Below are 13,154 nucleotides of genomic sequence, written 5' to 3' on the forward strand. Positions count from 1 at the left end.
GTTACTTTTAGTAGTTCTAGGAAGTAAAAACGTCTAGACTAAAATTTGCCAGCTAACTGTAATCGACAGTTTGATATGTTGAGTAATACACCGCTAAATAGATTGTAAATGTATTCACTACTTGTCTTCAATCAAACTTAATTTTTTGTCACCTCATAATTATCATTATTCCACTGCACTCACTTCTTTTAGAGTTTTCTCCTTACGCTTTGCTTTTTTATGCACTTAACTTTGTTCTGATCTCCCCTCTTCTTGTCTTGGAAATTTCTCCTGCTATTTTGCTGACATGAATTTTAGCAACTTATAACGATACACATTCATACTAGGTCGTACACTAACCAGGGGTTTCAGAATAAAATGCCTATTTTACCCTATTGTTCATCGCTGCCTTAAAGACCTTCGATTATTGTGATCTTTTTTGTAGGAGTTATAACCATCTATTTTGTGAAGTAGATATTTTAACCGATGCACATATACGCCGTTTTACATGGCACCTAACTGTAGTCCGTTTCCACGATTTTTGTTGTAATTCACTTCTGACATTCTTGAGACTTTCTACAATGTTTTAAACTGTACAACATAATTAAGATAAAAAGCCTATGTGAAATTTTTCAACCTGACAACAGTTAACATAACAGACTGACTTTAACTAAACTAAAATTGAAAACCAATGAATTATTTTTTTATCAAACGAGTATTCTTAAATAAGACATTAGCTAGTCAACCAGCTAAATTGAGTGTGAGGCAATCATCCACCAGTTGCATTGGGAAATTTTTGCCCAGTATCATGAATCGATTCAATTTAGACATGTGAATCACTGAATACCAGCGTGATTGTCTAAATGCTGCGATAATAGTTTAATAACTTAGCTTCAAAATTACCATATAGATCATTTTGTATTATGAATTAGGCAAAAACAAAAGTAATTTCACAAGAGCACACATACCTTGGGAGAGTGCCTAAACTGGCAAAATCTTGTGCATCCGAAAGCTTATTATCATCCAAATGAAGAATTTCTAACTTTGAAAATTTGAACACAATATGTCTAAAAAATATTTGTGAAAAGAAACGATGTCAAGTAAGAAATGATCAATATATATATATATATATATATATATATATATCACTGGGTTGATGATAATAGAAAAAACAAGAATAAAATTTCAATGAAGACTGTGAAGGAAAACTTTGCCAGCAGGATTGCTACTAGCTTTTATTCCTAGTCATGTTTGATAATGAGTCAAACAATCTCTTGGGAACCGATCACAGCTTGTAACGGGTAGATAGATTACTTCCTAGAAGACCCTTGTATAACACTGTGCCATACAACCGACTGACAACTCCACTTTTCTCACTTAGTCCCAGCGTTGACAATTAATGTACAGTATGGAAGCTAGTGGGATGATATTTGTAAAACGCGTATAAACCACAGGAGCCGGTGCTTCAAGATAGTGAAATTAATTAAATTATCATCACTAGGCCTGCGCAAACATTGTCGAAACTCTACGTTACTAACGTGGTCTTGTCACTGAATGCCAATAATCGTTCGTATACAATGATAATCGAACCCAGAGATTTACATTTAAGAGCTATGGGTACCCTGGAGAAACCTGGTCTCTAGATTAGGTGTTTTTCACTAAGCCGTAATCAACTTGATTTTCCGTTTTTATAGCATTATTCAAACACAAAAACTGATTATTGACACTTTTCGGTTATTAAGTAGCTAATTTCTAGCTGTACTCGGTTCGATATCTGTTTTCATCAGAAGCTTTTTTTATTTCAAGCAGTTTAAACTGGATATCACCTAAAATTACAAGCTAAATGGCTTCTTATAAGACGCAAACTACTCCATACTTTGAACTTCTTGGATGAAAGTTAATATTCTCACTGAATCACAAATATCGGCTCACTATTCTCCGAAATGCGTAGTCACCATAGTAATCGGTATTGAGTTCAAGTCTCAGTGGGAGCGTCAATATTTGTATACCGGTACATTTAGTTAAAGAGTCTGAAAAAGACAACAACTATACACTTAATTCCACCGCCAGTCGTCGTCAAAAATACATCCTAATTATGGGTTTTTATCATAAGCTGCAAACAAAATGTAATTATCAAGTCTTTTACCTCTTATGCAATTTTCCAACTTTCAGATTATATTCACTTAATTATATATATATATATCCATGTTGATTGTAAAATCATTAAGTTCGGTAGCCTTTTGTAGCATACTTTATTTTAAAAGTTTAGCAGTCTATTGTGTATCAAACTACGTTCATCCATTTCGTCCCTTTTATTTTAGAACTTATACTTCGGTAAACTGATTAAATATCCTCACATACTAAATTAACCATTTACAACTTACTCATCCGAGGTTAAACCTGTTTCTGACAAGTCCGGTGGTAATTTACGAAGATCATTTCCACTTAAATACAAAATTCGTAAAGATGGCAAATAACCGAGTTTTTCAATATCCGCAGATTGGAGAAAATTATATGATAAATTCAGATACTAAAACAAAAATTTTTTATTGAAATTGTTTATATTTATAAATAGTAAAATATCAATCTTCGTCTTTTTCATCTACTAAAAGTAGGAACATACCATCTTGTAATCTTCAACACTAGTTAGGTGAACCAACTTGCTACAGTTTATGGTGTCATAAAAAAGCAAATTCAACAGAAATTGGTAGATGTTGGAGGAGTCAATGTTGAAAATGAAAAACTGAATTTAGTGTTATAAGATGTTTATTATTTAAAAGAAAATAAAAATTAAGTATAACTTAATTACTGGAATATACTTTTAATCCTATCCCCTTTATAATTTTCAAGCATTCAGTTTTGCCTTTCTTAGCATTCGACTATAAAATTTTACTAAGTCCCATATAAATTAGACCATTACCTAGAGAATATCTTCAAGGAAAGAAGTCTTGCTTCTGTCTTTTCATTATATTGTATTTGTCAACAATGTCCCATTTCTGCTTAAAAGATGGCTTAAACACCTTTAAAAAAATTCCATTGACTAATCGGTCGATCTAACCTTATCTTTGGTCTTAAAATCTCAAAGTCTGTTGACAGTGATGGAATTCACTAAAAAATATCGTTTTGTAGGATGAGTCTTTCATTTCAGCCGATACCTAATGCGTACGGGTTAGAACCTTACTTACTTAAGGTTAAGTTGCTTGATTTCCGTTTTTTTGTGTAACATGAGGTCAACTGGTTTATTTGAATTACAAGTCATAGTACATGGTTAAAAATTTAAACAATTAAAAATGTATACAGAAACATTAAATTGCCCCCTGAATCAACAAGGTGGTGTAAGTCCTATGTCATATTGGTTTCTAAGTGTTAAACTTTCTTTTTCAGGCCCCGTTTTATATTCGGGATTAATTTAACTTTACAGGTGGGCCTTAGAAGAAATATTTTGGACGCTTTCATGGTACGCAAAATATTTTAATTTTGAAAAATACACATTTCTCTTTAACATCTTCACTATCAAGCGATAATTTTTTCAGGTTGCATGTTTATGCGTAAATACTAACTTGAAGACCTACTGAACTCATGACATGTATTCTGTTGGATCGTTATCAACTGGATTGAATGAAACAAGTAGATTATGGGTTTTATTGAAAACCATACTTCCTTTTTAAAAGTTATACCGAAGTCCCTAGAATGAATCTTTAATTTGGTTTCTTTTGACCCACATTGCAGCTAAAAGTTTGCACACCCAGTTTCCCCTCAAAATAAAGGTTTGGTAGCTCACAACAAGAATAAGTACAAATCTAAATCAATTTTGACGATGACAAAACTTATTCCAGTGCTTACCGTGGTACACTCAAAATGAATGAATCATAGCAAAGTAAATCACAACTTATACAAAAAACACTGACAGAGACAAATGTTTGTAAAACAAGAACATTGATTGGATATGAACAAAACAAATGTTTGATAAAATTTTCTGACCTACACATTGACATTTACAAATGGTATGGGATAAATTCACCCTATGAGATTGATGAAACTCATTAAAGAGCGTTTATAAATTGTTCTTCACATTAGTTCTAACCCAATTCTTAGTCCAACGTATTCCGCACAAAGATTAGTCTTAAATTAAGATTTTCGAAGAGTTCTGTTTCAACTGCTGAAATTCGGCATGCACGAAAATGAACAGTAGTCATAAACACGGGGAGAGCAAACTTCGTAGAATATTTTAGGTCAACACTGCACACTTTTAAAAGCATGATAATTAGAATTCTAAGGTGTACCTTGATTTTTTAAAAGCAAGTATCAATCTACAGCTCTCATAACCAGTCCAAAGAGTAGTCTTGCTGATTATTCTAGTTCAAATAACTATATGGCTTTCAGTTACTGCTAAAAGTGCACTCAACTGAAGTTGTGGACAAAGATAGACATTTGTTAAGTTCACCAAAGATTATAAAACATCCATAAGCTTACTTGTAAACTGTCAAATCCAGGTGAATAACGCGATAGTGAATTAATTTGGTTCAGCGAAAGATCCAGTTCCACCAACCCATTGAAATTTTTGCAACATTCTACAGAAGGTCATATAATAATACCACAAGTACCTAAAGAAAGAGCATTATCAGCAGCAACTAGTTTTCTCAGGGAGGTGAATTTTAGATGTAGGTCAGGCTCCAAATCCTCCAACCCCAAACAAGACACATCAACTTCGCAAATACATTGCGGATCTTTAATTAACCCACGTTTCAACTGATATAATAAACAGATTGTAAAAAGAGATCTCACAAGTAGTTCGCTCGTTAGAGTTATGTTGGGTGCATCTAAACTTGAAGAAAAATCGCAAAATGAGTGCTGCTCATCAAAAACTGAAGTTATTAAATCATCTTTGACCCCTCGAGCCCATATACCACCTAGAATTATATATGTAACATTAATTATTTGTTTGTTAACCTTTGTCTTTTGTCAAGGGATTAGGCGGAAGATAATCCACCATTACTCCCGTTGCCAATGGTTTCAGAGCATGAAATTTTCTTGAGTGCAGTTTCAAGAGTATTCAGCCTGAAAAATTCTTACAATTATCCCCATTTCTGCTTGGGCGCGTTCCAGTTGCCAAAGTTTGTTATCACAATGACCTACAGACTGACCATTTTAAACAAAAAAGGATCCGAGAGTTAAAGTGGAATCTAATGAACAACTCGACCAGTTGGATAGAAATATCGTTGGAGTAAATCCGCTGATTGCACGTTTATAAATTTTCAGCTCAGTCAAATTGTGACTAGCTGACAGTGCCCGATTAAATGTAATGATCCAACAAACCGATCGATCAATAATTTTAAATCAAGGATCGTTTCTATCCTATCATGTTGCCAATGTTACAGAGGAGTGACCATATTTTTCTACCATTCATGTTGGCAAGTGATCAAATCCATACACTAACGGCGGGATATGCGCCATTTCCGGAGGCACTGTTAACTAATATAAATGCCGTGTCTCATTCTGCGTTTTGCTACGTGGATTTTGCATTTCTTTAGAAATGAAAGTTTGCAAAATGATATAATTTTGCCCCTTTTCAACTAGATTTGTGTCGTCTTTTCAAGTTCATGTTGGCTGGAATTAATTCCTCGTCGTTTTCCACCATAGGGGAATGTAGTGAATTGATTGTGTTCGCTGCTCTCTAAATATCAAAGAGTAAATCCACTGTCCTGAAAGTTAGTTTTTCATGATGTCGTATCATTTTGACATCATGATTATCGCCGATCCCTAGCACTAGACTGAGCTGCTGCAGGTTGGGAGGTCTCAGCTTTGAACTTTTACTCTCGTCAATTTTGTTTGTGTTTGTCTCAGTTCTGTAGGACTACTGATTTTGTCAACAAGCTTTTTTTAATAACTACCATTCGGTGTACTAGTATGTCGTGAATGTAACCTGAGCTGAGCGACACTGAACTTCTAGTTTTTTGAAGTTGAGTAGTAGGGTTGTCATGAAGGTTACTGAAGAAACTTGTACCATTCTCTAGAAAATCTACTTATGTGCGCCAAAATACTGAAATAAGATTTTCAGGCAACTCGTTCAGTTTTACGGTGGTTTCAGCCTAAAGAAATGTTCAAACTACCTCAAAGGTTATATTTAGATAAACGAAGCTGACAATCTTGTTAAGAAGTCATGCTTTGTGTTGACCTAGAGTCACTCGACGTTATCAGAAAACTTTAGTAACTTGTGGTATCAACAGCCTTTTGTGGAGCACTCAACTGTGTTCTAATTCACGCTATGGAATACTGTAGGTGGCTTTGACGGTGGTTATTTCGCCGTGGATAAGTGTACCAGTCGAACAGTCACCAGGACTACCAGTTTACCTTCATACGACCTAGGCTTAATGTTGACTTAATCTAATTTGGACGATCTGCACGCCTACAGATACAGTTTAAGATGATCATTAATAAGTCCATTAACTTTCGGTTTCTTGGATTTCAGGACAGCAAATTCAGAATTGTATGCGCCAAACAATCACGGGTTAACTGATTTCTGCGTCAAGCTATTAACGGCGAAAACAACCAAGCTACAACTCCCCCTTTGGATGTATTCAAGATGGAACTAGGTAAGCTGTGAAATATTTTTCAACATGGCAATATCTACCTACAACAAATCAGAAAAAACTATTATTCAAATATGCAAATCCTAATTTTATTCGTAAGTATACATCTACAAATAAACCACAATGTACTGTTAAGCTGTGCTTTTAGCATGTATGCGGGACTAAATCTGGTTCCACGATTAGAAACCCTTCGACTCTTGTTAGTTTTAGTTAATTTATCTCTATGATGCTTAGTATTAGCAACTAGTAGCATGTATTAATGTCATACAATGGAATCCAGTAAGAAGAAATTGGAAATTAACAATGCTTACTTTTTCCTGGATGTGCCTACACCTCAAAGTTGATGTTTCCTCCGAGATTCAAACCTAGCACCGTTCGATCCAAACGCCACGGTGGTATCTATTTAGCTACTGGATTCAGATAGTCGCCAGCTTGTACAATCAGGTAAAGCCTAAACCCACTTTCGTATTGGTTTTTCGAGTCTTCCCATGGATGGTTAGCATTGGGGACTGGTCAGTCTCTTTTGCTGTCCACCATCTATCTTTGCTTATAATGCTCATGCCCTAAGGTAATAGCGAGGCAATCTGCACAGGGTGCTCATACGCCAATAAGGGACTGATCAATTGCAGTGCCAATCATCATTGGGAAGACCCAAAAAAACAAATACAAAAATGCATTGGCATTACCCCAGACAATACTGGTTTTATTCGACAACTGACTGGCTTCAATAATCTGGTCAAATAGAATTGGCATATATTTTTACTGAGGCTGTATTCATTACATTTTTTCCAAACATGTGTAGCGCTAGATTTGACTGATACTACATTGTGAGTGTGAAAGTTACCGAACACGTCTATAACATGGAGAATAAATATGCAAAATATGTTTCTCATATTTATGTAACGGCAGGTTTGGTTTAGATGCCCTTTAAGTACAAGACAATCAGTCTAATTTTTGATCCCATCACTAACCGTGAAAACGTAATTTACTTCTTGCCTAACAATATCCAATTTGTTGACCGTATGTAAACGCTCTCGATTCATCAGTACACACGTTATGCAAAGTCAAACAGTGAAATATTACCTCTTATTTTTTATGATAGAACCATAAACCAAGACGTCTAAACTGGAGACAATACTTGTTGTCATCGAAAGCGAAATGATTACGGGCGTGCTGAGGTACGAAGTTATTAACTACAACTGTTTGGAATATTTATCATGTTGTGTGCTTGTATTCTCGCGGGGAACTTTTCTAGACGGTTGTTGGTTGGCTCAACATAGAACGAGTTAGCCTCAGAAGTGTGATGTAACGCAGCCGAACATTTGACATTGAAAACTTGAAAACAATACAATTTCACGAGCTTAGTTGAACACTTTATTAAAAACAGTTCTTTGAAAATGTTTTATCCAACCCCTGAACGAGCAGAAAAGTGAACTGTGTAACATTCTGTGTTTACATGATATATAATACATCTCCACTCCAGACCTACCAATGATGTACAATTCGAATGACAAGTTAGTAACACATAAATTTGGAGTTCTTGTGAAAATTTGAAAGTATAGCTTCAACTTACCTGGTACTATATCTAGCATTTCTTGAGACTCCGACTTGAATATCTGTTTGCGATCTATGTGAAGCATTATAAAAATGTCATTTATAATTAGTAAAATTACCTATTCGTTCACATATTCGGTATGAATGCTGAGAAGGATTGCACTCTAGGTTCGTTAATGTGTTTGCAATTAGATTCCAGGATCAGTAATGTGCTATGTCTAGTTTTTTCCATCTATCTAAACAGTGAAATAGGGTTTTCCACTAAAGCACATATTCTGTCTTGAATGAATCAACTATTCACCTGATCACTTATGTATGTATAATGTGATCTTAATGACTTACGCCTGTTGCCCCTCATGGAGGAGCATAGGCTGCTCACAACATTCCCTATCCAACCTTGTTCTGGGCAATCCTTACCAGTTTCTTCCAGTCGCTATTCATCCTTTTCACATCTGCTTCCAATTCTCGATGCAGTGTGTCCTTTGACTTTTTCCGTTTCCATTCAAGATTCACGGTTTACCCTTGCCTCATGATGAAGTCTGATGATCTCCCGAATGTACGTCCTATCCACCTGAAGTATCTTTCTCTGATATCCTCCTCAGCTGGAACGTGGTATTTTCTCCTACACAGTAGGTTGTTGCCGATGGTATCTGGTCAACGGACATCTTACGCTGGGTACTGTTTCTAAATACTTGTACCTTTTTGTTGATGGTTGTACTAGCTCTCGAAGTTTCATCTCCGTAAAATAGAACTAACTGTCTTGAAGTCCATATTGAAGATTCTGACTCTGATGTTGGCCGTTGTTTTAAGTTCCATATGTACATTAGTTGTGGGGACACTGCCCTTACTTTATTAATCCTCTCATTTACTTATCCCCCTTCTCATCGTCTATGCTCACCAGGTACATGAAAGTTTCGACCTCTCTCAGAGTTTCTTCATCAAGTGTGATTGGGTTTATGTTTTCTGAGTTGCATTTGAGGATCTTGCTATATCCTTTGTGTATATCGAGGCCTACTGATGCAGAGGCTGATGCTACACCGTTTGTCTTGACCTGCATTTGTTGGTGTGTACGAGATAGAAGAATCAAGTCATCTTTTCAGTCCATCGGTACTTATTCTTCTTCCGAAATCCTCCTAAATAGAAAGTGGAGCATCTTTGCAGTTACTTCTTTGTCTGACTTTGGTGCTTCGGCTGGTACACTGTTAGGTTTTACTGCTTTCCCATTCTTGATTTGTCTAATATCCGTCGTGATTTTTTCCATCGTTGATGGAATGAAACCCATGGGAAGGTCTGTAGGGGCTGCATCGATGTCCAGTGGATTCAATGGGGCTGGTCTTTTCAGCAGTTCCTCGAAGTATTGTACCATCTTTTCCTCTGTTCTTGAATCTCAGTGACTATCTTTCGTTCTTTGTCTTTGACTTGTCTCTCTGATTTACTATATCTCCCTGCTAGGTTTTTTGTTGTATCATACAGTTGTTTCACTCACATGCCTGCTTCTGTGTATTCAGTATTTGCCTTGACTTTCTTTGCTCTTATTCGACTGTTGTTAATTGCTATTTTCTTGTTCTTCCTTTCTTGAATCTTGTCTAGGGTTCCCATAGAGATCCATTCCTTATGATGATGATTCTTAGGACCCAGAACTTCCTGACCCGTTGAAATTAATTTTTCTTTGACCACTTTCCACTTGTCCTCCTTGGTAATTTCTTCTTTCTGAAGATCCTGTAAGGCTTAGAACCTTTTGTTGAGAGTTATCTTGAATTCGACCCGACCCTCATTCTTTGTGTTGGTTTGGGACAGGCAGAAACTCTAGAAGAGCTACAGGTGAAGTTATAGAATATATATTAAACTCCTTCATTCAATTCAGTCTCATTAGATGTGTTTTCTTAGGTTGTTCTTCGTACCCCGTTTTCTGTCCCGTTAACAGTAGGTTTATGACAATTGTGAGAGTGTACATATCCAACAAGACTTACGCTTCCTAACGTTTTGATTAACTTATGCTTTTTATTAGTTCTGAAGTGTATGGTAAGCTTAAGTTAATAGAAGAAACTTCACACCTGAAGACTAATCGGAAGATAATTCAGAAGAATTAAGAAAAGCGTTGTGCACCGGGATGTGTTTACAAACGGTGTAATGACTAATGTAACATATATCTTTACACGTTTTTTAAAACTGTGAGTTAATGTTTATTGACAGACTGGGACATCCTTCACTAATTCCGGCTATCGGATCCATTTTCTAGCAAAATATGTGGAGAATCATTTATTGTGAAGGATTCTCAAAACTAAAGTGCTCGTTAAGTAAAAAATCAGGCGGTTCCATTTATTTTATCCTCAGAAACATTTGCTTCGAACGAATTCCTTGTAAGCATGGATACATACGATTAGTATAAACGGAACGCCGGTGAAACATGTATATGCATCTGTGCTTTGAAATGATAATTTTTACTTCCAAGCAGACTAGATTATTTTCCAATCCACAATTTCAACCGGAATTCGTCTTCCAAAACTTAATGGAACCTATTTTTCAAAATTATTAATTAATCTAGTTCACTACACTGATTCAGAAATCAAGATGAACAGCTTTTTAAACAGGTAAGAAATATTGTTATGCCCATTTTCTTTATCCGGTTGTAATCATTTCTTGCATATCACTTCATGCTACTTCTTAATGATCCCTCCATTCTTGCGTGCTATTGGTTTCCATTATGTGTTTATAAATTTTTGTCAACATTACAACAAGCTACTAGCGGTCGCTTGCTCCCTCGTACTTTATAACCGCACTTCGAGTTGCCCTTACAGGAAGCCTTTCTCTTCAAGAAAACATGGATTCATCGATCGCTAGAGATATCTTATGAGCTGAGGTTTGTAACAAACTAGTGTATATTCCTTAATTGCGTAACCGACATTTTGAAAATTCATTGAATTTTTTGAAACTCAGTTTCACGCATATCTCAGTCCTGTAGTGGACACTGATATATCTAGTATGTTCCAATTTAACAGTAGTTTTAAATAACTTCGCTCAAGTTTGCATTGGAGTATTCGGTACCATAGTCTAACCTTTGTGTATCATAGTCTGTTCAACAATGTTTCTGATCTGCGTTTATGCGGCGGTGAACACAAGGTCTCTTGTTACCCTCTCAAAAGAAAAAATTTTTTTTGACACCTGTGTCCATGAAAAAACACATTATCCCGCTCCTATTTCATGCCAAATTTGTGTTACTGGATGTCTTTCCGAGAAAGACCGTTAAACACAATCTCATATGAGGACTGCAGTTATATCATACTCTCGGAGTGCGTGTTTATGTGAATATAGTGACAGAGTTTGCTCCATTTCCAAAATCTCTGAAACCCACAGTGGGTGATGTCTCGTTCACTTTGTTGTTTTATTGAAGCTTTAGGCGTCCCTGTGTGCAGATATTTTACTACCTACACAAATTTTGAAGCATTGATGAGCGGTTTTTTCGTGGTACAACTCGTTTCGTGATATTGACGTCAAATATAGATTCTCGAATGAAAAAATCCAAACCATCATAACGAGTCTTTTTCAGATTGGCCTGTAACGTCGTAGTTTTTACCCTGGATCTAGCCTAAGGCCTATTTTCAGCCTATAAATGTAGTAAACGGTTACTCCATTGTCCAACTTGTATTCCATATCAAAACATAGTAAGTAGTAATCGGCAACTTTTCTGATTGCGGTCGTACATAAATAAGATAGAAGATTTGGGAAGTGGTCAGATAAGTAACTATTCGGATTGTGTTCGTCAACTTTTCTATCACTAGTTGTTCGATGAAGGTAGTACTAAAAGAGGAGTGAGTTTTATGAAGAGAGTTTCACCAGCAGTTACTAGTAGATGAGTAAGTTTTTGAGGTTACGAGGATTCTGTTTAGATTATCAGTCACGCTTGCATGTTGGACAGTTTTTATTGAATACAGGCCAACTTTCTTAATACAGTCGGGGAAATGAAAGCATTTTCAAAACGCGTGAGCAAATATGGCTGGTAATGTTTGAAAATTTACAGTTTTAGGAAAAGTTTGAGGTTTTTCATAGCCTTGTTTCAAAACCTCTCTCCAGAATATAAAAGTCATTCGGTTTTCTCCTAAATTTGGAATATTGGGCTGTTTCTATTGACACTCCTGAATAACTTTTTGATGCATCAAACTTTCTCATGATGAGCGCTCTTATAGTTGATTTTAAAGTCGTGACGAGAGATTGTAAAACAGATGCTTGCTACTTGTCATAAGCAAGGGTTAATTCATTATACTAATCGATTAGACATGAGAATGCTTCGTCCTCCTCTACGAGCAGTTCTTTCAAAGCCGATCACTCTTTAAGAATCTTCTGTTTGCCTTTTTTGTTGGCGGCGAATTTGCTGTTTATGCAAGGAGCTTAAATTTGCTCACAATAGGCTCTGTACAATAGAGCATTAGTTGTCGAATCATTACTCACCAATAACATATTTCGACATGTACAAATGTGTGACGTCGTTTTGACTTTTTCCTGATAAAACGGATTTCATCATTGAATAAGTGATCGTTGAATGCTAAGATGCGAATTAAAAGATTTGTTACTGTAAACAAGGTTCCGAAATGCTGGGACGAAAGCCGTAAAATTGGAAGTTTCTCTCATAATGAGAATATCTAATTTGGGAGAGGGAAATAGTGGTTGTTTGGTAATCTTATCAGACTAGAAGATAGTCCGACAGGTATTAAATGTGTTATATATTTTCCTAGACGACAGCTATGTTTACATAACAAAGTTCTTCGTGAATTTGATATTAATTCAAACTATATTAGCCAGCCACAATTGTGAGCATATTGAAGTCATACCTGTTTATGTCCGCAGTAATCGTAGTTATATGCAACTGTCATATGTGGAAAACCGTAATGATCTTTTATGTAAACAAAAAGTTGTTTAAATACGTCAACGCTGAACATTGAGGGTTTGCGAGTTCATTGATGGCCTTCGAGAAAATTTGAAACGCCTGCGTCCTTTCGTCTACTGGGATCTCTCAAGAATATACTGTCAATCAAG

At 35.9% G+C, this 13,154-nt stretch overlaps 1 protein-coding gene across 1 annotated transcript in view; it reads right to left on the reverse strand.

Moving 5' to 3' along the window:
- The window catches only part of Smp_141350 (putative ras suppressor protein 1, rsu1), a gene marked incomplete at both ends in the record, with an annotated part of 31,089 nt that extends 22,880 nt beyond the window's left edge, over nucleotides 1-8,209 (reverse strand). Inside the window, 5 exons of the mRNA XM_018793319.1 lie at nucleotides 948-1,046; nucleotides 2,364-2,509; nucleotides 4,453-4,550; nucleotides 4,584-4,889; nucleotides 8,143-8,209. Coding sequence (XP_018647844.1) covers nucleotides 948-1,046; nucleotides 2,364-2,509; nucleotides 4,453-4,550; nucleotides 4,584-4,889; nucleotides 8,143-8,209 — 716 coding nt within the window. The remainder of the gene's footprint in view (nucleotides 1-947; nucleotides 1,047-2,363; nucleotides 2,510-4,452; nucleotides 4,551-4,583; nucleotides 4,890-8,142) is intronic.
- Between the last annotated feature and the right edge of the window lie 4,945 nt (nucleotides 8,210-13,154).

Source organism: Schistosoma mansoni, chromosome 1, assembly GCF_000237925.1.
Source record: "Schistosoma mansoni strain Puerto Rico chromosome 1, complete genome".
Taxonomy (NCBI): domain Eukaryota; kingdom Metazoa; phylum Platyhelminthes; class Trematoda; order Strigeidida; family Schistosomatidae; genus Schistosoma; species Schistosoma mansoni.